This window comes from Ictidomys tridecemlineatus, chromosome 10, assembly GCF_052094955.1.
Source record: "Ictidomys tridecemlineatus isolate mIctTri1 chromosome 10, mIctTri1.hap1, whole genome shotgun sequence".
Lineage (NCBI taxonomy): Eukaryota > Metazoa > Chordata > Mammalia > Rodentia > Sciuridae > Ictidomys > Ictidomys tridecemlineatus.
This window is the reverse complement of record NC_135486.1, coordinates 121,676,965-121,700,891: the sequence shown is the minus strand read 5'-3', so window position 1 is coordinate 121,700,891 and position 23,927 is coordinate 121,676,965. Positions and strand designations below refer to the sequence as shown.

General features: G+C 53.5%; 1 protein-coding gene across 4 annotated transcripts in view; it reads right to left on the bottom strand.

Annotated features, from left to right (window-relative positions):
• Galnt17 (polypeptide N-acetylgalactosaminyltransferase 17) overlaps positions 1–23,927 on the bottom strand; it is a 355,262-nt gene that overhangs the window by 130,151 nt on the left and 201,184 nt on the right. For all 4 annotated transcript variants that reach the window (XM_078023947.1, XM_078023950.1, XM_078023948.1 and 1 more), the window contains exons 4-5: positions 19,451–19,625; positions 15,482–15,679 (exon numbers count right to left, since the gene is read on the bottom strand). In XM_078023947.1, the coding sequence (XP_077880073.1) occupies positions 15,482–15,679; positions 19,451–19,625 (373 nt within the window). The remainder of the gene's footprint in view (positions 1–15,481; positions 15,680–19,450; positions 19,626–23,927) is intronic.

Here is a 23,927-nt window from a genome sequence, read left to right as displayed (position 1 = left end):
TTCCCCACCTCGCTCTAAAGGAGGGTTATTAAAGACTGTCCGTCATGAAGATTTTGGAATCAAGTTTGCCTGTGAACCAGGTTGTTACGCTAGACCAAGAAGAGCTGGAACAGAATGATGAATGATGTTCAAAATAAAATCTAGTGAGCATCCCCCGACCCAGGCAGCCGCTCAAACTGAATTCTCGCAAAACACTATTTATGCCCTATATCCCAGGGTGGGGGTGGGGGGTGACACTCTGGAGAAGGACTCACGGACCAGGAAGGCAGGACCCTCACCCTCCTGGAGCCTCCAGCCTGGGGCTCACTGAACCCCTCACCTGAGGTAGTAAGAAACTAAAAGCTCAAGAATAAAAGTTTACACTTAAAACACCAAGCTATTTGGTTATAAAAGATACATTTAAATTTCTCATAGGTGATAAAATAAACCCGGGAATTATTCACTATTTAGAAAATGTTGTCAACTCGACGCTCTGTATAAAAACCCATGAGCTGTGGCAGGTCTGTGCATGGAGGAGAAGACAGACCATTAAATGCGTTGGTTATTAAGCAAGACAAAAAGAAAGTAAAATGGAAATAAATGGAAATCACATCCCATTCAGAAGGGCAGGAGAGAACCAGAGACCTGGGGAGAAGAGCCAATCTGAGGAAGGGAACTGAGCAATGGGAGCTCGATCCTGGAAAAGATTTAAAAATTAAGTCTAATTTTAAAGGGAGAGGGAAAAACGCTTACCAATGCCTTCGTACCAAGAAAAGGCCTTTGACCCTAAACATAAAGAAGCTTTCACATTTTAGTGGCAAACGGCAGAAGTGTCCTCCAGAAAGCTTTGCGAGACAAAGCAGAAAGGGACAAGCCCTGAGGTCTGGGAGAGGGGCCCGGAGGGACTGGGCCACACAGACCCAGACCAGAGGGTGCCCAGGTCAGCCTGTCTTGGGACAGCAGTGACCGTGTTACCACTGAGGGAACCAAGAGTGCGTGGGAGGGGGGGCTGTGGGAATCTAGAACACAGTGGACAGGTCTGGTCTCCGCTGGTCCAAGCTCCTGTAGGAACAAGGAGGACAGCACACCCACCCAGGAAGCACTGGGCCCCCCAGAGGGCTCACCAAAAAGGCCACCGCCCATCTCCAGGAAGGGCCCAGGCAGACCCAAAGGCAGAGCAGCTGACAGCCCTGGCTGTGCAGTTGACTGGTCAGCAGCATATTCACCCAGTTGGCCCATATCAACACTCTGATGGGTGCCAACCGGGTGAATGTGCTACTGACCAGTGAACCGCACAGCTCAAGGGCAGCACCTAGGACGCTGGGCTACTCTCAGTAGGCTGGTGTTGACAAGGGAACAACGCAGATGTGCGCACAAGAGAGAAAACTGCAGATTTCACTAATCAATATGGAGGGTTTGTTTTGTTTTGTTTATTATTTTGTGGTACCAGGGGTTGGGCCCAGGGCATTCTGGCAGTGAGCCATGTCCCCAGCCCTCTTTATTTTGAGACAGGATCTCCCTAAATTGCTTAGGGCCTCACTAAGTTGCTGAGGCTGGCTTTGAACTTCCATCCTCTGCCTTAGCCTCCCCCACGTTGCTGAGAGTACAGGCAAGCGCCACCACACACGGACAGAGTTAATATTTGTAAATAAAATACTAGCAATTAATATGCCAGGACTAATTAGTGTTTATTACAAACACACAAATGTGGCTCTATTTTAGACAATCTATTAACACGACTCAAAATATTAATACATCAGGAAAAAATATGATCTCTTAAGTAAATGCCAAAATGTCATGTGAAACATTCTGTATGTATTACCAGAAAAAATTCTACTACATTAGGAAGAAAATTTCCCTCCCTTAAAGTCTATTTAAAACAAACAGTTAGTATTAGTCATAATGGTGAGACCCCCAGGCATTTCATTAAGTCAGGAATGAGATAAAGATCTACTGTCACCATTAATACTCAATATTGGTCTTCAGATTGCAACTAAGGGAAAAAAAAGATGTATGATAAGAAATAAAGAGGTAAAGATAGACTTCCTGGTACATAATGTAATTAGCTACGTGGAAAAATAAAAACAGGAAAATCAACGAAAATTATTAGAACTCACTGAATAGTTAGAAAAAAATAGCCAGTTTTCCTTTCTTTTCTCTCTTTCTTTCTTATTTATTTATTAATTTTCTTGAGATGCTGGTGATGGAGCCCCAGGTCTCACATATGGGAGGCCAATGCCCTACTGCTGAGCTACACCCCAGCCCTTTTTAAACATTTTGAGGCAGGGTCTCTGCAAACTTGCGATCCTGCATCAGGCTCCCAAGAGGCTAGGATGACCCTGTGGCTATGCACTTGGCTCCCTGGTTGTTTATTTATTTTTGGTACCTGGGATTGAACCCAGAGGCACTTACTCACTGAGCCACAGCCCCAGTTCTTTTTTGGGGGGTGGGGTGGGGGGGGCGTAATGGGAATAGAATCCAGGAGTACTTTACCACTGAGCCACATCCCCAGCCCTAATTTCTATTTTATTTAGAGACAGGGTCTCACTGAGCTGCTTAGCGCCTTGCTGTTGCTGAGACTGACTTTGCTATGAACTTACAATTCTCGTGTCTCAGCCTCCCAAACCACTGGGGTTATAGGCACGCACCATCATGATGGGCTCCCAGTTCTTTTTTTATAGAAAGACTCACTAAATTGCTCAAGTTCCTGAGTGGCTGGGATTATAGGTGTGCACCACCATGCCTGGCCCTAGGTTGTTATTTTTAATGAAAACTTTTCAGGGAAGTAGAGCTGACACAGAAGAGCATGCAGATCTCAAGTGTTCAACTCAGTCAATTTTTGCAAACTGAACACATCCATCTAACTATCATACAGACAAAACACAAAGATGACCAGATGGGTCTCCCAGAAATCCCTACACACTGTGCCATGGCCACCAGAGTTCCAATGCTGCAGATTAATTTGCTTGCTTGTGAAATTCGTTGCTTTTTAAAACAACACCATGGAGACATGACTGGCATTCAGAAGCTGTATTCATACTTACTTGATGAGTTCGGAATTGAAATTTATACAGAAAGATCAAGCAGTAGGCACAATGTTGTGCCTGGATTCTTTGATTCAACATGGTGTTTGAGAGACACACGTGCCTTTCATTTTGAATAACAGCATTACTGTCTCGGATAGAGAAAATACTGCATTAATAAAACACGAACGGAGTGCCACGGCACAAGATCAGCAGAGAATCAAAGAGCCTGTGAAACTAAAAATGCAAAAGCAGAAACAGGAAGAATGGGAAACAGTTAAGGAACCATCCTAGATGTATAGCCTAGAGACAGAGGGGAGAAATAAGGGTGAAGGAAGAAAGTCAAAGATCATCCAAAAGGAAGGTTCAAGACCCAAATAAAGGGGTCCAGATAGGGAGAATACACACACAGTTAGAAGGAAGGAAGGATCTCCAAGATGTCTGAGACTTTTCATGGGAAGTTCCTACTGAGTGCCCAGCACAATGGACAAAAATGACCAACTCTAAACCACATCATCATGAAATTTCAGAATAGGTGGAATAGAGCAATTTCAGAGGAGGAGACAAGCCACATTTAAAGAACCAGAAGTCAGAATGGCTCTGGAGTTCCCAGCAGCTATATTGTTATAAGACTGTCCCAAATTCTGAGAGAACACCATTTAAAATAGGAAGCGGGCCAGGTATGGTGATGCACAACTGTAATCCCAGCTGCCGAGGAGGTCCAGCCTTGGCAACTTAGCAAGACCCTGTCTCAAAATAAAAGCATTAAAAAGAGTTTTGGGATGCATATTGGTGGTAAGGTACCACAAGGTTTGGTGGTCAGTACTGGAGAAGAAAACCATTTATGATGTTGGAAGAAGTAATCCAGAAATGTTTACTTATGGAAGGACTAAAACAATTACTTGAATACAAACATCAATAAAATGGGAAGATTTTATAAAGATAAAGATATGGAATCCAGGATACAAGAGACCCAACAGGGAGGGAAGCAAAAGGGATCCCAGGATCCTGCTAGAGGGCAACAAGTTCTGATGAAAGGACCAGAGCATTCCAGAACTTTTCAGGAAGAGGAACCAGATAGACTAAGGTGGTTCGAAGGACTGAGAAGGGATTCCGACAAGTGGCACAGGGTCTGGGGTTGAATTAGTGAAAAGTACATAGAAAATAAAGTAAGCAAACAAACACAAAGGCAATGATTAAAGCCAGGAAAAACAAACAAAACTAACTGTGCAGGAAGGGCTGGGGATATAGCTCATGAGGTCCTGGGTTCAATCCTCAGCACAGGGGGAAAAACAGCATCTGGAAAACACTGCAGGAAAGGGGAAACCACCAGAGTACACCATGCGGATGAGCTGCCTATGGTTATAATGATGTAAGTATTGAAAATGATGTGGGGAGGCACAGTGCAATGAGGGGAAGGGACGGATAACATATAGTACTGGGCTCTGGTCCAGGTCCTGGCACAGAGCTTCTAAAACCTTGGACTCTCCTGACTGGCAAAGCATCTTTGGTAAGCTGATAACATGGATGACTCTTGGTGGGGGCTCCTAGGTAGCTTTACGATGGGGACCGTTGCCAGGAGGATCAAGCCAGGATCGCAGGGCTGGAATCTCCACCATCCCTCCCCATCTTCTAGAGAGAGGAAAGGTGCTGGAGGCTGAGGGCAGTTACCAATGCATTGATTTAGTCAACCACGAGGGCCACATGGGAGTAGAGCTTCCCAGTTGGCAAACCACCCGGAGAGGGCCAAGGATGCTCTGTCCACCCTCCTCATGGGCCTGGCCTGTGCATCTCTTCTGCCTGGCTCTTCCTGAGCTGCCTGGCTCTTCCTGATAAACTGGTAATCACACAGGAAGAGGTTTCTTAGTACTGTGTCATCCCAGCAAATTATCAAACCTGAAGGAAGATTGTAAGAACCGAATTTGTGGCCATACTGGACAGTGTGGATCAGCTGGTGTCTACAGTGAGGACAACTGGTGGATGGAGCCCTGGACCAGGGAGCCTGAGGTTAGCTCAGGGAAGTTAGTGCTGGACTTGAACAGACCCATAGGAAACTCAGCATCAGAACATTGGAGACCTGGGGCCTTGGGAGGTGGGGGGACCCTCAGGGAGAACCCAGGTACACCTGGCAGAGGAGCCTAGGTGAGCGAGCTGATGCCTGGCCTCCCAAGGTGGAAAGTTAGGAGACCAGGGCTGGACCTCAGGGTGAGGCACGGGCCAGAGGTCTACTGCTGGGAGGTCAGAGGTAGACAAAGGTACACTGGAGAGAAGGGAGAGCGGCCCCGTGGGCACAGCCCCGCAGAGTACACGTCTGACTTTTAAACACGCAAAGTAAAAAAATGTAAAATATGTAAGATACTCATAAAATATTAACAGAGGTTATCACTGGGTGGTGTGATTGTGAGTGATTATCTAATTCTCTTTTGTATTTTTAATTTTTACAGTGAATATGAAATTCACAATGACTGCAGTATAAATTCTGCAATGAATACATAATTAAAAAGAGCTTTTAGGAGTCTGAGCCTGTCTCCTAGTGTCCGCCCTTATTCTTCTCTGCTGGGTTGGAGGACAACATCTGGGGGAGAAGCAGGTGGGGTCCCTGTCACCCGCACCCCCACTCCTAGAGGTAGATCACAAAGTGCTGACTTCATGGCTTCAGCCTTCTCCTCCGCCCTCCTCCCATTCTTTAGGATCTGAGGTCTCTACAATTTCGAGCAAATATTCCAGTTTCCCAGAGAGGACTACGAGGTGTGGGGAATTGTGATTTTTTTTTCCCTGTACATAGTTACTCTGAGGAAACGCTCTGTGGTTTGGTGTCCCATTGACATGAGTGGCTACGACCCATCCTTCCCTGTTCCTCAACATGGCAAGGGGGCTGGGGTAGGGAGTTCCAGGCTGGGGGTATAAGGAAAGTCAGCTTTCTGCATCTGTCCACCAAGAACCTTCAGGTGTGCTGACCGCCAGGGGGCTTCACCCCGCAAGCCGAACCCCCGACAAATGACAGCGGGAAGTTCAGTCAGTGAAAGATGCTGAGAGGACGTTCCTTTCCTCTGTCCTTTAGGGTGAACTTCCTAGGCACCCAGGGGCCCACTGAGCTTCATGCAGAGGCCCAGCTCCAGGGGACTGTCCTGGGCATCCAACTGAGTGCCTAAGGAGCCCTGGAGCCAGCGTCCCTGGGCCTCACCCACGGCCTATTCTCCCGACTCTGAAGGGGCCGTGGCTCTGTCCAGCACAGTGGGTGGTCATGTCACCTGTAACAGTCAGACAAGCTTGTCAGGGCCTCCCACTGCCACCAGGATGTGCCACCAGACTGACTGATGACACGGGGCCTAGATGTCCAGGAGAAGCAGACGTTGGCTGTCCCTGACTGCCTGTGTGCCTGGCACCAGAGTTGTTACTAGAGTCACGTTGGCAGCAGAAGGAATGAGGACTGTGTCCTCAAACTTCAAACAGAAGCAGCAGAGCACAGCCCGCACCTCTCACTGGGGAAGGCTGGGGAAGGCTCCAGAAGGCTTCATGGGGCTGAGTCTACAGCAGGAGAATGCCCCGGGGTTCAGCGGCCGGGTGTCACCTGTACGTGATGGCCTGTCCATAGCGTGTCATTCAGCGAGGAAGACCACAGGCTCTGCCTTCAGTGCTCGTGATGAACTTCCCCAGTTTGCAATAGAATTCCACCTGCTTTCTCTCCGACCTAAATGAGTCCCTGTGCTCTGCATTTCCTCAAAGGAGAGAAGGTGGGTCGGGCTGGGCTCCAGGTCCTGCTCCAAGGAGACTGACCCTGTGCGACTGGCATGGCCCAGGGAACCCCCCAGGGCACCCCCTGGGGCCTGCAGGCTGAGGCCTCTGAGTGCAGGAAGAGGCTGCCCACACTTGAGCCCAGGTGGGCACCTGAGCCACCCTGTCCCCAGAAACCCCTCAAAACCATAGGACATAATGACTCACGGAGGACCAAAGAGGCCCAGAGGTGAGAAGGGAAGCCAAGGGAGGCCGCGGGGAAGAAATAGGAAGGCTGACTTCTGCTCTGAGCACCATCCGAGTCTTCTTGAGGTGTCTTGGGGGGCTTTGAGGGTAGGGTGGAAATAGAGGGATAGGCAAGAAGGGCAGGAGGGAAGGCCTACATCTGGGAGGGTCTGGAAAACAGCACATTCCGAATCTCAGACAGAGAGGGATCAAAGCCACCAGAAGGGCTGGGCCAGCCTCCTTCCTCGGCCCTCCAGCCTTCTCCCTCGTCCTCCACCCCCATCAACACACACATCTATCTTCACCCAAGAAAAATCCGAGGCCATCACTCTTCCCTCCGCCAGATCAACTTGATAAATTAATGGATCTGCGTGCTCCCTATTTATGTCCTGCCGTAACTCAGGAATTGGGCATTTAACTCAAGGGTGAAGTGTCTTCCATTTTTCCTTAAATCCTTAAATTTAAAATACAGCTGTCAGCTCCCTGGCAGCCCACAGCTTAGAGCTGGGTTCCCGGGGAGGGGGAGCCCTTCCAACGTTATTCATATTAATCTCTCTGCTGCCCTGAGCTGTCACCCATGCTGGCTGATGAGGCAGATGTCATTGCCTCGAACGCTGTAGCGGTTACATTGCAATGTTGCTCTCGCTCCAGGGGCTGCCTGGGAAGTTCCCTTCTAAAGGAAAAGTGCCCACAGCACAGCAGCAGAGGGTCATGCAAAAGTATCGCCCATCGGCCCAGGCTGGTGCCAGGACCTAGCAATGTCCACAAAGTCCGTCTGTGTCACCTGAAGCAGGTGCCTGCATACTGAACAGCTCCCCAAGGGGACTGTGTAGGAGGCCAGGTCCCCTGGCTTCCTGCCGTTCCTTTGCTTTAAAGACGTCTCTTCTGCGGGCATCTAGGGTTCTATTTGGCAGGTGGGATACCAGACCAGGGACGTGGACCACACCAGCTGGAGCAGAGCAGAAGATGGGGCCAGAGGATTCCCAGCACGAGGAGCAGGCCTAGCTGCCATAGAACCAGACCCAGTACCAATGGCGGCCTCCGAGCGCCACACAGTATTGAGCACCTCACAGGTGTGTCTCAGTTAACCCCACAATGACCCTGGGAGACGGTTCTATTGCAGTGACTCCCTGTCCTCAGGGCCATGCTCCAGACCCCCCAGGAGACGCCTGGACCTGCCGACAGTACTGAGTTCTACACAGGTTGTGCCTTTGCCTACATAGATGTGACTGTGACGAAAGTTAGATTTCTAAATTAGGCACCATACTAGATTAACACTGGTAACCAAGCCAGGAGAATAATTACAATATACTAGAATAAAAGTCATGTGTTGTCTCTCTGTCCTCAAAGAGTCACACAGATGAGGCATTTTCTGACTCCCAAGGACAGTGGGTGACTGAGATCACAGAAGCAGGACTGTGGGAAGAGGGAGGGGGTTCTGAAATGTCCCCGTGTACCCATGAAGAACCCGGCACCCTCACAGACACGTCGCGGCCTGCCTCGTCAGAGTCCCTCTTTCTGCAGAGACGAGTGGCCGAGTCCAGCCTAGACTGGGAACCTGGGTGACTTCTGCCTAGGGTACTGTCACCTGGAGCCGTTAGGAACCAGGTGCCGCAGCTGGAAAGCCCTGTATTCCCAACCCCTGGGCAGGCTGCTGGCTGCTCTGAGGAGCAGACTGATGGGGTGGGGACAGCCTCATTACCTGACGACTGGACCTGCCACTGGGAGGTGAGAGGCCCATGCAGAGGCTTCCTTCAGGTCCCCTCCGCTGTGACGCCCTGAGGCATTCTTCCCAGGTAATTGAGCAAATAGCAAATGTTTTGCTGGTTGGTTGGTTGGTTGGTTGCATTTCTGGGGATGAAACGCTGGGGCTCAGGTGGTAGGGTAGACAGCCCCCCCACTGGGCCACCCCGTGCTCAGCTGTGAAGAAGCGAGTGTCTTCCATTAGATAGTCCTGCGGCTCCCTCCTCCGCAGAGCCCTGCCATCCATTAAGTGCACAAAACTCTGAACCCAGAGGAGGGTGAGGCGCAGAACAGCACCTGGCATGTAGAAAAGCAGCTTTGCCATTCACTCCACTCACAAAATCCCCTCCCGGCCACACACCCCATTCCCTATACCCAAATTATCACTTGCATTGGGGTCTGCGCCTCTAAATGGCCTGTGAACTGCTGCAGGAGAGGGGCCTGGTCACTTACCAGTCTCCCTGGAAGGGCCTACCACAGGCTGAGCCCATATTGGTACCTAAAATATATCTGCTGATGCACAGAGAAGATACCTCTATTTTAAAGTCTAACAAAAAATCTCATTTTTCTCTTAAATCTTTCCTCTCATGTAAGCCGGGCACATTCCTCTGCAGGCGGGGGGGGGGGATAATGGCTTCCCTTGAGGTGCCTCTGCACGCAGAATCTGAGCCCCCATAACCATGCACAGTGGGCAGTCCTCCCCCACTAAACGAGTCTATCAGCTCTAATGACTCCTGTACTTTATAATTTATCATCAAATTGTATGTTGGATTAGGGATTGCTCATTGTTAATCATCAGCTTGGATTAGTTATTAATGAGCAATGTCACTAATTACAGGGCCACTTAAACAGAGCAGGAGGCCCCGCTGTCTGCTGACAGAGGAGACCTGACTCAGCTTTTAGCCCACACCCTGAAAGCCAGGGGCTGTGACGTGTCCCATCCACACTCCTGGGACCCTGTGGCCTCAGGGCAGAAGGCCTGGGAGCCTATAGCTGGGAGAACCGTCCAAACCCGCAGTTCCCGGGCAGGAGCTACGTTCAGTCCTCTGCAGGCCTCTGAGCCAGGTGTCCAGGGACCCAGGTGCCCTCAGGAGAAACATTATCCCCTTGGTGCCTACCACGGCTGCTCTTCTTCGTGTCCATGTCCATGAGGTTATAAGGACTGAGTTTACATGTCCAACAACACAGCCGCACACCTGGCAGGTCTGCCTAGATCCAGGAGGGATCTTTGTTAAAGGTCTGTCCTTGTCCTCAACCAGCCCTCACTTATTTTTCCCATCCTCGGCCAACCTGGCCACCCCCTGCCCTCAGCAGGGCTCCAGGATCACCCACTTTCCTGCTCTTCAATACCGATGCCACCTCCACCTTCTCAAAGCCAGCGAGAGCCCTGGAACCTGAGGCGCTGTCCTGCTGTCCAAACCTCGGCACCGGCAGTCCCCTGGACAGCCAGGGAGGACTGGCTGTGATGGGTGAGTGGGTGGAGTCTTGAAGAGGTATCAGGGGCTTCCCTGAAGTGTACCCCCTGGGGACGGCAGGGTCCTGCGAGACCTGAGCCCCACTTCCTGGGCTCTGCCTTCCAGCCCCAAGCCTGGCTGCCAGTGACAAGGGACTCAGGCTCAGGACAGAAGAGCGCCCCGTGGAGCAAAGAGGGCCCCCGTGAGGAAGGCTGGAGGGACAAAGATGTGTGGGACTCAGAAACCAGAGGTGGAACCTACAGAAGGCACAGGAATGGGGACCACTTTAGAAGGGACTGCCACCATCACAGGGGTGAAGGGTCGGACCTTCTCAGGCTTACACAGTGCACCAGGCACCAAGGCGCCCGCTGACCAATGCAGGACAGGAAATGCCCAGAACAGGAAGTGGACCCTGCTGCCAGGGCCAAGGGCAGAGGAGGGAGCAGTTGGTTAACAGCACCACGTGACATGGTCATCCACAAAACAGAACCAAAACCACAGGAAGGTACCGGGCAATGGGCTCAGCGCAGACCCACCAGCAAGAGGACAAGGGGCAGGCGGGAAGGCCACCCTGGGGTCTCTGCCCAAGTCCAGCCAGCCAGCAACAGGTGGTTCAGATGGCCCAAGCCATGCCGAGGGCTGAAAGAACCCCCATGGCCCACCAACACCCCCAGGAAGACCTAGCCATGATGCGGCTCTCCAGGCAGCGTGAAGTACCACAAGCCAGCCATGAAGGAGGACCGTCCCAAGCTCCGGAGCCTCCTTCCTCCCTGCTGCCCTCACCTGCTCGGCCCCAAGGAAAGGGGCAGAAGGCCTGCGGCAGCTCCCCAATGTGGCAGCAGCCTGGGGCAGGAGGGGATCTGACTCTTGCTGAGTGGGGTGATCTCTGTGGGGACCTGGACAGTGTGAACAGGAGCCAACCGTGGCCTGCTGGGGTCTGGCAGGGCTTCCTCCTCAGAGTAGGTCACAGCGGGGCGGCTGGTGCTTCCCTCCCAGCACAGGAGGAGGACCCACCTCACCCAGCAAGTGACACGGGGTGAAGGCCACAGAGCCACAGGGGCTTTAAAAACATGGCCATGCATCCTGCATGAGGTGTGGGTCAGTAACAGCTGCACGTGGGACACTGGGACCGTGGATTACAACGGAGCCGAGATGCAGGCACCTCCTAGAGACACAGAGCAACCAGGGCTCTGCCGGTCACAGGAAGCACGGCTCATTCAGAACACAGGATGGCACAGGATGCTCCTTGGGGCCTGGCTGTGCGCTGACCGAGTCATCTCAGAGTGTTCGCCTTCTACTTGTTAAGAACAGAGGGAACTCACTATGGAGCCGGGCAGGGACGGGTGGCCAATCCACAAAGCATGCTTTACTGCGGCCCTCGACAGCAGCAAGAGGCCACGTGGAGGGACTGACTCGCACATCCCGGCTCAGCCCTTGAGGACGTTGGGCATGGGTGAGTGACACAGTCCCCAGAGTAACACTGTTGAGTGGCTCACGGCTGCTGCCCCATAGCTCCACCTGCTGGTGTTCTTCTGAGGGATGCCTGTGCCCTGGGCCTGGGCACCCTGGACAGCTGCTGCCCCTCCTTGCCGAGTGTCCCCCACTCTCCACTCTGCCCATCCCTTCACATCCCCCCACCCCACTGGCCTCAGCACAGATGCTCCCCAGACTCCTCACTAAGGCTTCAGTGAGTCCCCTATGTGAGCACAGGACGCCTCACCTTCCTGGGTTGGTCTGGGACATGGCTGCCCCTTTCTCTGGACCCTGGTTCTCCTCCCACTCTCTAGTGTCACTCCCTGAGCTTCCATGAAGGCTCGATTCACCCTGGAAGTATGGATGTCCCCTTCTTGTCCCCCCAGCACCTCTGGGCAACCCCCTTTTTCTATCACTGATGAGCTGAACCCCTCTCCTGAGCCTCCGGTCACCTCATCTGTCCATCCACTCAATAGTTCTTTTTGGCATGCCCACTAAGTCCAGGGTGCTCACTGGGCACTGTGGACATGGCTCTGAGAGGGACACCTGTGGACCTGGCTTCACAAAGCACACAGACCAGCAGGCCACACAGAAAGGCTGCTGGCCGGGAAAGCCAGGGAGGAAGCTGAGCAGGGCTTCCTGGGGTGGACCCCATGGCACCTGTGCCCCCCAGGAAATTTTGAACAAAGTTTCATCCATTTAAACATGTCTGGGGAAGAAGATCTCCGGCTTGTGTCCGGTCGTCAAAAAGGCCCAACAAGTTAAGCCCAGTGGTCTAGTGATGGTCACTGAAATGACATCCCTGCAGAATAACCAGGGCTTGGTCCGTGGATCTGGGCGCCTTCTCCACACAGAGGCGACAGCTGGGTCAGTGCTAACCAAAGCCTCCCACAGAAGACCCAGCACAGGGGGCTGCGGACACTTGGTGGGCTGGTGGGGAGTCCTGTCCTGTAGGCTTGGCTGGAGCCCTTGGAAGATGGACCGTATTTCTCCTGTGGTTTGGGGGAATACTATCCCCTGGCCCCCAGCCCACAGCAATGCCTCATACCAGCTGCCCATAGTTCTGTGGATGAGGAGCATGGCCGAGGCTGTCCAGGGAGAGGGGGGGCCTCCAGGAAAGAGACACAGAGCAAAGACCGAGTGCCCAGGGCCTAGAGGCCAGATGCACTCTCGGACCTGCTGGAGGTCCTCATGGTCCTGAAGGAGAGGGGTTTACTTTGCCAACACCTGGAAGGATCTAGATCACGGCATTTCTTGGAAGCCCGAGGACCTGACCACATGGCTTCTGTGTGCCCAGCACCATCATGTGGGGCTGGTGGCAGGCTCTCCTCGGGTGGGACACAGTTCCACCCCACCCCACAGCTCCCTCCCTGGCACTTGGCCTGGCCCTCTTTAGCACTTCCCATTGCCCACTGTGGTGCAAATGGAGAGCAGAGGATGGGAGAAGACCTTGGAGAATGACTCTTTGTCAGGCAGGAGGAAGAAAAGATAAACAGGAAGAAACAGACAGTGAGCAGGGACAGAAGGGCGTGAACTCCCATGGCCACGTGTCTCACTTCATGTGGCATGCCACGGAATCTGGTACCTAAGGACTCCTCCGTCTCAGTGCTGTTTGTATTAAGAGAAGTTTTCATCCCACCCTTCACGAGAGAAAAATCATAACTATGAACATTCTGGCGTCAAGGGAAGAAGGAGGCACCGTGTGCTGATGAGGAGGAAACCACCCTGTGGTTAGTAATGTCAGAAGGACCGTCAGATGTCTCTCCTGCGATTTGACACCCCATCTGCAATTAACAAATTAAGCATTCGTAAGTGAATGTACATCTAAAGAGATCATTGGCACTTAAGTGTTTGGTGCATCAGAGGCACACACAACAGTAATGACTCACGATCACGACTCTTGAGTCTTTAAAGTGCATATTAATCATCTGTTAATGTCACCATAACTCATGGAACACAAGCTGGTTCTGCTCAGTGCGTGATGTCCCCAGAGACACCAGTGCAGGTGTTGCTGGGCACCAAGGAGCAAGCTGTGAGCAAGCCTCCCCTCCATTGCCAACGACCTCACTCTGCTACCGTCACGGCGGATGGCCAACCTCTCCGTGTGTCAGGGGTGGCTGGGGAGTGGGGGGCATCATTTGGCCAAAATATGAAACCAGTGTCCTGAAGTCCATCATTTCAATTTCACCCCTTTCAGGTCTAGAGGCCTCTGGGTCTGCAAGCTTTGCCATTCAGGTTTACCTGTGGCTGAAGGCTGTGCCCTGGCTCTTGGGAAACCTTAGTGAGGTTTGCTACGTCTTAGCTCCCAGTGGGCCCAGCCGGTGGCCCTGCCACCCTGCATGTGGTCCAGGTGGGGAACTCAACTGTGACAGAGAGTCGGCTGGGAAAGGACCCCTCCTGGTACCCAGGTGGGCCCTGGTCTCACACAGCCTCCCACTTTCCACCTCAAACACGAGAACACAGACCCTCTCAGAATTGGGCTCTTCTTATGGCAAACTTGCAGACCGAGAAAGAATCCGGGGCTACCTGTAGCCAGTCCTCATTCTACGATGCTCTCCCTTTCCCTTAATACCAACAAACACACCACTGGGATCAGCCAACAGAGACCCCGTCCCCAGCTCCCCCAACTTCAGACGCTTGGTATCCTCTGGTCCTCACTTAGGAGATGCCATCGCTGCCCACCCCGGGCACATCCTGCCCTGCGGAGCTTGGGAATGGAGTGTCACGGGTACTTCGCAGACGTGATTCAGGGAAATATCTTGAGACGCAGCCACTGTCCTGGATTGTTCCTGTGGATCCCAAATACCACAGGGCTTTCTAAGAGGGCAGCACAAAAATGGAGGAGGAAGCCAGAGGCCGGAGAGGCCTCCAGGAGCAGGAAAGGACCAGGAGACAGTTCTCCACAGGGGACTCCGGGAAGACCCTGGATTTCAGCCTCATTGGGCCCACTTCAGACTTCTGAGCTCTGGAACAGTCAGACCAGATCTGCACTGTTCTGAGTCCTCCTGGGTGCAGTCACAACAGCAGGAGGAAGTACTGGGCACTGAGGCCAACCTGCTTCACTCAACACCCTGACACTCACACTTCGCAGCAGGCACAAGACCTGTGGACCCCTGTGCCCCTCCAGGCAGGGACCTGGGGTGGGAGCCACATGGAGTTCCCAGAGGCCCTCCCCTATGCATGACGCCACAACTATTGTCCCTTCCTGTGTGGAGCTGTGTCACAAACAAGGGTGGGAGATTCTGCAGTTATTCAAGTCTCATGAAATAAAGTAGCTCCCAACCAGGGGCCTGCAAGGCCTGGCTGGAGAGAGCCTGACCCTGGAGTGTCCCTAACCTCACGTGCTGGTTTTCCTGTCCACACATCCTTCAATGAATGGATAAGGTACAATAATAAGTCCCATGTGTAAAGTAGGCATAGTAAGAGGTTAATGACAGTAACTAGAAATAGAGCAATTGTAACCACAGAGCGTAATACAACTTATTTAAAGCAAGTGAAGTGCTTATTTGGGGAATTTTCCCCACTTCCTATTTTCATATCGACTGGCGGATGGTAGCTGAGACCACAGAAAGCAAAGCCCTTAAAGCCACAGTCCTAGGAATTAAGGACCAAGGAAGAATAAAAAGTGTGAATGTGACCATCAGTCTGAACTTTCAGTGTGGCTGTGTCGACCTGCAGCTGAAGGAACAAAGGGCAGGGTCCACCCTCTGCAGGGAACTCTGATCTAAGACACCTGCCATTCTCCAGGGCTGCTGGTACCCTGGTGTCCTGGCCCTCCCCACGCCATGGCTCCTCTGTCCTGGGACCTGGGAACCGACCGCTGACCCACCAGAGCTCGCTGTCACAGACCTGATGGGGAGAGAAGGGTCCCCGGCATCCCACCAGTCCTTCGGGGGGCTGATGTACATGCACCACAGCTCCCAGCTGTAGCCATGGGCGGAGTTTTCGTAGCGCTGCACCTCAAAGTTGTCCTGCTTGATGTTGTCGATGGAGGGGAGGATCACTCGCTTCCGGTTCTCCTGGATGCGGGACAGGACTGGCTCAGCCCTGAAACAGAGAAGTGGAATCAACTCTCCCTGGTGGCCTTGGACGTGTGGGCCATGCCACAGGCTCTTGCCCTCCTGGAGTCCCTGTAATGGTGGGAGGGAGAACTCAGAACCCCAGGGTGCCCAGTCCAGAGCGCCAGGCCTCCCTATTGGTCAGTGACAGTAGGATTCCCACATTCCCACTGTTCTCCGGTGCCACACAGGTCACGACTTCCCCTCTCAGGGTGCTCACTACGCCTCTTGCTGCTCCTGCTGGCTGACACTGAGTTTCCTTTCCCAAAATAGGCCATGTCTGCCTGAATAGCCTGGTTTTAATAAGCGATTTGCTGGCTTCTTTGCATGTGTGGCTATTTCAGTTTTTTTAATTGATTATTTAATTGATTTCTTAAAAGGGATCTAATTGAATTGGTTAGCAATGGAAGGCCTGGAACTAATTAAATGCAAAGGCAGGCAGGATCCTGCCTCCTAGCGTGCTTTCTCTCTGAAGGCTGCTGCAGGCTTCCACTGGCAATCTGGCTCCAAGTTCAAGGTGTAGCTGGCTGGCCTGGGAAAAAGCAGATGGTCAGGCAACTCTGCCAACGTGTGTCTCCCAGGCAGACCTGGGAAGGGGCCATTTCCCACATTCGAGAAGGACAAGATGGCTCTGGGAAGCCAAGGCATTAATCTCTCAGCTTAGACCAGAGTGCGGGCTTTGGAAAAGAGTCAAGGGAAATCCCGTTCCTCTGCATTATTTGGAAGAATAATGAGAGCACTGGGTGCACAGCCCATCTCTGTTCATTTGCAGCTATTGAATTACCTGTGGGCTCATCTCATCTTTCTATTTAAAACGAACAATAAAATATACCCCAGGCCATTGACTGCCTTCTACGTCTGGTCTGCACCATTCCAGCTGGAGGCAGGCGGGGTGGTGGGGGGGGCTCTCCTGGCTAGAAACCTAGCTTCAGGACTCGGCCCTCCAGGGTTCCACTCTGCCCTCCCCTGGGAATGCCCTTGGCCACTAGTAGAGAGCCCAGCACCCAGGAGGCTTAGATCCAATGTCACCTCTCCCTAGAAGCTCTCCCCAATTCCTCTAGGAGGAGGGTTTCCTCCCTCTGGACTCAGGCCTCACTCCACCTTATTCAAGCTGCACAGCCTTTGTTAATCTCTGAGCTGCCACCTACCCAGCACCTGGGCCCAGGCACCATTTGAAATGATTTCTATGCACTGTATTCCAGAAGGGGACGCAGTGATCATCATTTACCAAGTGAGGAGACTGAGACAAAGGCCAGCTGGCAGAGAGGCAGGTATCTAACCAAATGGTCTGTTTCCCGCCTCACCCTATGACCTACTGCCTCCTCGAAGGGACCACAGATGGCCTGTCGCTGTGCTGTGCGTAGAGAGCCCAGCTCAGCCCTCCCTGTGCTGTCCCTCAGCACGAAGACCTAAGCCCTTGGTTGAAGTGATGTTGTTGCAGGTGAAGTGTCCGGAGTCCGCTGTGCACAGGAGGAGGGGCAACTCCCCCTGGGGACTGCTGCCCTCCCTGGGCATGTCTGTGGATCGCCATGCCCCCTGGAGGGGCATGCTCCCACCCCAACCTCCCAGGAAGGCTGGGCTTTCGGGGGAGCTGCTTTGCCCACGGGGTCTGAGCAGGAGTGACAAGGTCACAGCTGAGCCAAAGCTATAGTAGCCGCTGCAAGGTGCAGCCTGGCTTCTCCCTCCTGGCCCTCAAAATGGCATGTGGTAGAAGGAGAATCTCTTGTGACCCAGAACACAGAGGAGCTCTCAAGCAGAGCCATGGACAACCCACAGCCGACAGGCTGGTGGACATTAGCAGGTGGGGAGATGAAGAGCTGAGCCGGGGCAGTGGCAGCCAGAACAGGAAGAGGGAGTGAGGAACTGGTTCAAAGGCAAAATGGCTAGAGGTGGGGCTGGGTGGGGAGGGCCAGGGAGGGGCCGGGAAGGAGGGTGGAGGTGAAGACTTGGAGGGTTAAAGGCAGGAGACGCCAAGCCACAGCTGCCATAGGCCCCCAAGTGAATTGTTCAGGAGGCTCCCTGCTCAGTGATTCTCAAGCTGACTGTGTGTGTCCTGATGACTGGTGGTGACTGGTGGCCAGGGCTGGCTAGGGCTGGTGCAGGACCCACACAGCTTCTGATTTCAGAGGTCTGGCGGGAGCCTGCCAACCTGTGGATTTGCATTTCTAACAAGCTCTGAGGCTGCTGGTCTGGGAACCTGCTTCACTACTGCAAAGGGTGAAGTACTCAGAAGCTCAGGGGACAGGTAGGGACTGAAGACGCTCAGCTTCAAGCCACCAGCGTTGACAGCAGCAGAGAGGCAGGTATCTAACCAAATGGTCTGTTTCCCACCTCATCCTATGACCTATTGCCTCCTTGAAGGGACCACGGGTGGCCTGTCGACCAGGAGACTGGCCTGGGAGGTGAGGACAGATGCCAGTGTGCGCCGGGATGGGCCATGTCCACAGGGACCTCAGCTGCCCTGTGCTGATCTGCTCAGGCTCCTTGAGAGGCCTGGGAAGTTGGCAGATGAGGACACATTTGAATGGCTTTTGGGGACATCAGGATTTTCTCCCTTTAATACCAGAGATTACACCACTGAGTCATGTCACCAAGCCCTTTTTATGTTTTATTTTGAGACAGGGTCTCGCTAAGTTGCTGAGGTTGGCTGTGAACTTTGACTCCTCCTGCCTTAGCTCCCGAGTCACGGGGACTTCAGCTATGTGCCACCATGCCTGGAAAGACACCAGTTCTTTAAAGCTGGTACCGTAACAACTTATTCAAGGGTATCGTTGGTTGTAAATCAACCTTTTCTGTGAAGACAAGACTCGGCTTCTTTAACAAGCTGACCTCACAGTCAGGGTGTTAGCTGGGCCCTGGGAGGAGCGGGTGGGGGGGTCAGAAAAGGGTGAGTGACAGAAACATAAATGCAGTTTGATAAGAGCATTAGATTCTCAGGGCACAGTAATGTGACTATAGTTAGCTATAATCTATTGTATATTTCAAAATAGCTACAATGTCCCCAACACAAAGAAACGATAAGTATTTGAGGTGACAGGTGTGCTCAGTTCCTGATCTGACCAGTGCATGCTGTAGGTATGTGTAAAACACCACACTGTACCCTGTGAATAGGTGCAGTCATGTGTGCAGATTAAAAAAAAAAAAAAAAAAGACTCTTCTCTCTAATAAGTGACTTGGGTGCAGCCTGCCAAGCCTCTGATGTGACATGGACTTGTCCCCTGGGGTGCCCTTGGACCCGCCTCTCCATGGGGAAGTCCTGCTTTGGCTTCGCTGTCTCACTGTGTGAACTTGTGGTGCTGCCTCTGCTTCCACAGGCACAGCCCCGTCCCTCAGTTCTTCTTTCTACCTGGGAAAACCGCAGGGCCACATCTACGGAGAATAAAGCTCCTCTTCCTCCCTTGAGACCAGAGCCAAGACCCTGAAGCCAGAAACTGCCAGGAAGGTGGAATTATCAGGCCCCCTCCCGAGAAGAGGGAGAAGATCAACACAAACACAACTGCTGGGTCCCCTGCCCAGGATCCTCGTGTGTTCTACAAGAGGAGTGTCAGGCCCGTCCCTGGGCGTGAAGATCAGCCTGGTAGATGGGACATGCAGTCAGCTCCCCTGTTTTTCTCCCAGCAGGACTCCGGCCTCCTCCACCACCCTTTTTCATCCCTCCAGTGGACCCTGAGGAGCAGGCGGAGCGTGCCCTCCCCTAGGTTCCAGCTCCTTCTAAGGGCACAGAAGGCCCCAGTGCTCCTGGTGTCGGTCTGTGACCTACCAGCCAGCAGTGAACTCCACATGGGCGTCAAAGAAGCCGGTGACCTGGCCGGTGGCCACCTTCCAGCCCTCGATGCGCGCGCGGATCAGGCCCTCTCTCTTCTGGTTACGCACCACCTTCACCAGCCCGGGGTAGCGCTTGTGGACGTACTCCTCCAGCGGGGCCTTCAGCTCCTCTGCCAGGGGACAAGAGCAAGAGGTCCACGGTCAGGGCATCTCCACGGGCAACCAACCCGTGACGCTTGCATACCCTCAGAGGGTTGAGTGACTGCAAAAGTGTCAATGTCGGTAAGGCCAGTGGAAACGTGGCCCAGTCCGAGGGCAGCCTCACCCTGGACAGCTGCACTCTGAGGACCACCGGGTCACAGCTGACCGGAAGACGGCCTTGGCTTCCACAGCCCAGCTGCTGCAGGCGGGCAGGGGTCCTTTGGGATGTCTTTTCTTTGTGGCCCTTCTACTTTCTTAGCTAGTACCCCTATTGCCCCAAAGCCCCGGGGGCCTGCCAGTCAACTCCTAAGTGGACTCTCCCTGTGCACAAACTGCTGCTCATTCAATGTGTGCTGGCTGCCTGGATGCAGGGCCACAGGCCAGATGCACCAGGGACAAGGCCTGTGCTGGTCTTTGCCCAGCAGCAGAAATCCTGCTGGGGGCGGAAATCCTGCAAGGCTGCAGACACCTGAACACGCCCTCCGTCCCTTGGCAGCAGCAGCGAGCGGGTGAGAAGGTGCTTTATTTCTGTGATCTAATTTAATCCTGAAGCAGCCCTAGGAGGTTGCTAGACTAATTCCATTAATTAGCAAGATTAATTCCATTTTGCAAATTAAGATACAATGTGAGGGAGGCCAACCTGTCCCAAGGTCACACACCTAGCAATGAAGAGCTGAGACCCAATCCCACTGTCTCCCGCGTAGGTGGAGGTGGGGGCTGGGCAGACAACGCATAGGGGAGGGATGCCCGGGTCCACCCCAAGGATCTCCCCCTGCTCGGAGTCTCCCCCTGGGGGTCGCTCCAGGAGCTGCATGGGTGATTCTGATGCAAGCAGGTCCCCAGGTGGACCTTTCAGAAATGCTGTTACCTCTGGGTTTACTGTAGAGAAAGCTAGAGAGGCTGTGTTACCAGACGTTGTCACTTCCTAGATAAACCTGACCGCCTACGTAAGGGTCAGTGGTTTGCGTGATGGCTGTTGTGCCTGGAAAGAGGCAGCCTTGTGACCCCAGGAGAAACAGAGAAGAGGTGTTTAGATAAACGGGGCAGGAGGACCCAAAAGGGCAAGGGCACAGGAAAGGTGCTGTCAGTCAATGGCCTCGTGTGGGGAACGAGTGCGCCAGGCACCCAACCGTGTCCCCACAGAACTCTGCTCTCAAGTCCTAGCCCCGTAGCTCCAGAATGTGGCTGTGCTTGAAGACAAGCTTGTAAAGTGAGGCCATTAGGGTGGGCCCAGTCCTTAAGGACTCATGTCTCAGAGGTGGAGGGACTCAAGCAGACACGCGGGGTATGTGGGCACCGAAGGATGACCATGGGATGAGATAGCAAGGGGCATCCAGAAGCCAAGGAGAGAGACCCAAGGAAAGAACCCCCACCACACCTTGATCTTGACCTTCCAGTCTCCAGACTGTGGGGAAACACCTTTCTGCGATTCACCGTCTGCGGTCCAGGGAGCTCTACTGTGGCTGCCCCAAAAGACTACTTGAGGGCGGCTGGTGACCAGGTGCCATCACCCTTCGAGGAGGACCTCTGCCTTGGTCCAGCATGTGGGTGGGCTGAAGCTTCAGGCGTGGGCCATGGGCACCCTGGGCCACTCTGGGCAGGTCAGCCCACTCCCGCCTCCACTCGCTGGTCTCCAGAGAGTGAGGTGACCAGAGGAGCAGGTGTACCTGGGGATGATGGGCAATGCTAATCATTGTCCAGCCTTATGGACATCAGGAGTAAATGGAATTACATGTGAGGGCTTTAAGGTGCATTTAAAGTTAGAGGAGTCGGGACAGAGAGGCCGCTGACACCTCCCTGGCACAGGGTAGCACAGTGTGGCCAACCTCCAGCAGCTGTGGCAGACACTTATGATATGTCTCCTTCCCTGCAGAGAGGCTTGAGGCCCCTTAGCAGGACTGGAGAGTATCCCTGGAGCCCAAGGAGGCTGGGCGAGAGGCCATGAGGCAGGATGCTAAGCCAGAGCTCGGCCTCTCCAACTCGAGGGCACTGGAGCAGGAGAGGGAGGCCCTGGAACAGACGCAGGGCACAGCCACTTCCGCTCCCCATAGGGAGGCCCAGGGGAAGGACTGAGCGTGACGGAGGCAAGCAGGCTGTGCTACAGCTGTTCCCACCCCAACTCTGCCAAGGCTCCATTCCTCACATGGCTGGTCAGGAGGGGCCTCTGGGAGGTGACCGGTCACAGGGACACAATCCTCATGCATGGATTAATGTCTTTCTCCAGAGGCTGGGTAGGTCTCGGGGAGTGGGCTAGGTCTGGGGAGCCTGGCTCAATCAGCACATGAGCAGGCTGCAGCACCCTCTGCTCCCAGGTGACGTCATCACCACATTACGTGCAGCACAGGCCTGGCAGAGGCAGCTGCCTGATCTCCAATTGCCCTGCCTGCTGAGCAGTGGGCTAAGCAAACCTCCCCTTCCTAATTCACTGGCCTCGGGTGTTTTGTTACAGCAACACAGAATGGGCCAGGGAGACTGGGTGAGGCGTGCGTGCTTGGCTTCCATTTATTCTCCAGGAGGACCGGGCAGGTGGGCAGGGCGTGGAGGGACATGCCACTGAAGGCAATGGGCAGCACACCGTCTTCACCCACGGGACTTTCTGAATGCTGAGTGCTGAGCACCATCCCTGGGGACTGCACACACTCTAGGCTCTCAACTGCCAGGCAACTGGGGGTACTCGAGGCTCTGCTCAGTAACCGATGTCATGTATGGCTATATGGTCCCCATGTAAACTTCTCAGTGATGTCCTCACTTGTAAAAGTGGTTGGGACTGAGACTCTGGGGTAGGGAAAAGCTAAGAGTTTACAAGGCTGGAAAGAGAGAGCCGTTCCCATGGCTGCCTCTCCTATGTCCCAAGGCTACCGGGAGGGACAATAGAGGGCTCTGAGAGTACCGGGATGATGGGCAATGCTAATTGTTGTCCAGCCTCATGGACATCAGGAGTAAATGGAATAACATGTGAGGGTTTTAAGGTGCATCCAGCAAATGCTCTTTCTAATAACTAATCTGTGGTTATTAATAATTCAGATCCACTTTATAGCTTCCCCCGGACGCTGCTCATCTTCCTAAGCAGAAAACATCACCTTAGAGCCTGGGGACTGTTTTATGCCTGACAGAACTGCAGGCACCGTCCTCACTTTCCAAGGTACAGGGACCCAGTGTTCCAGATGCAACTGAGGTGGAGCCCAGGAGCTGTGCCGGGAGGGAGGTGCCGTGACCCAGCCAGCAGGCTCAGCCTAGGAACACTGAACGGGCCTCGCATCCCTGCCCTGCAGGGTAACTCAAGGCTTGATGAGGGGTGGAGCCCATGCCTAAATTAAAAAGCAAATAAAAAACAGCTCAGACCCCAGTGCTCCCTCCAGACATGTCCCGGCTAATTAAGGAGAAGACACTCATTCAAAGATTCCAATATTCACTATCTCCAGGCAGTTGGAGCCAAGGGACAAAGAAGAGAGCCACGGGGGAGGAGCTGAAGCAACCCAGGGGGAGGTGACTGACTGGGTCTCAGGAGCAGCCGTGTCTTTAGGCAGAGGCCTGGGTGTGTGTTTTCACTGTCCCAAAGAGCCCAGCGAAAGAACACACAAACGCAGAACCACACCTCCAAAGTAACAGCATTACCCGTGCCCCAGACTCAGGCTGGGCAATCGGGAAGGTGCCATGAATTTAAAAAGACAGAAGAGAATGAGAGAGCAGGAGGGACAGGTTGATGAGCTCAGCTGGGCACAGGTAGGTTCCAGTGGACATGGAGGGCTGGCCGAGGAGGGCCAAGGTAGGAATGCCCAGAGGGAAGGTGTCAGGAGAGGGTGACTGTTCCAGGGGGCAGAGGAAGATGCAGGACCATACCCTCACCATTAGGAGGCAGGGAAAGAGCCAGAAACCCACCCTGGGCAGAGCACCACAGGGCAGAGCTTCTAAGGGGGGCCTGTGTACGGCTCCCAGGGAGTCCCAGAGCCTTCGAGGACTGAGGCTCACGCCCTGTCCCCAGTGACCAGTGTTCAGCCTCAGGGAGAGCCAGGTGCATTCAAGAGAGCGAGTGAGCACAGGCACCTGATGGGACCAGGAGGGACTTCCCTCCAGGTGGCTCCCTGAAGGGACAGGCTGAGCACGGGGAAGTGGATGAACAGGGGCTTAGAACAGAGTTCCAGAAAGACTGCTTCTAACGGAACACAGCTGGGATGGCTGGAGGGCTCTGGGTTGTTGAGGTTTGGAGAGGAGAGAATCCACTGGGGGTGAGGGTGGGGTGCAAGAGCCCAAGTCCACCCTAGAGTGAGCGA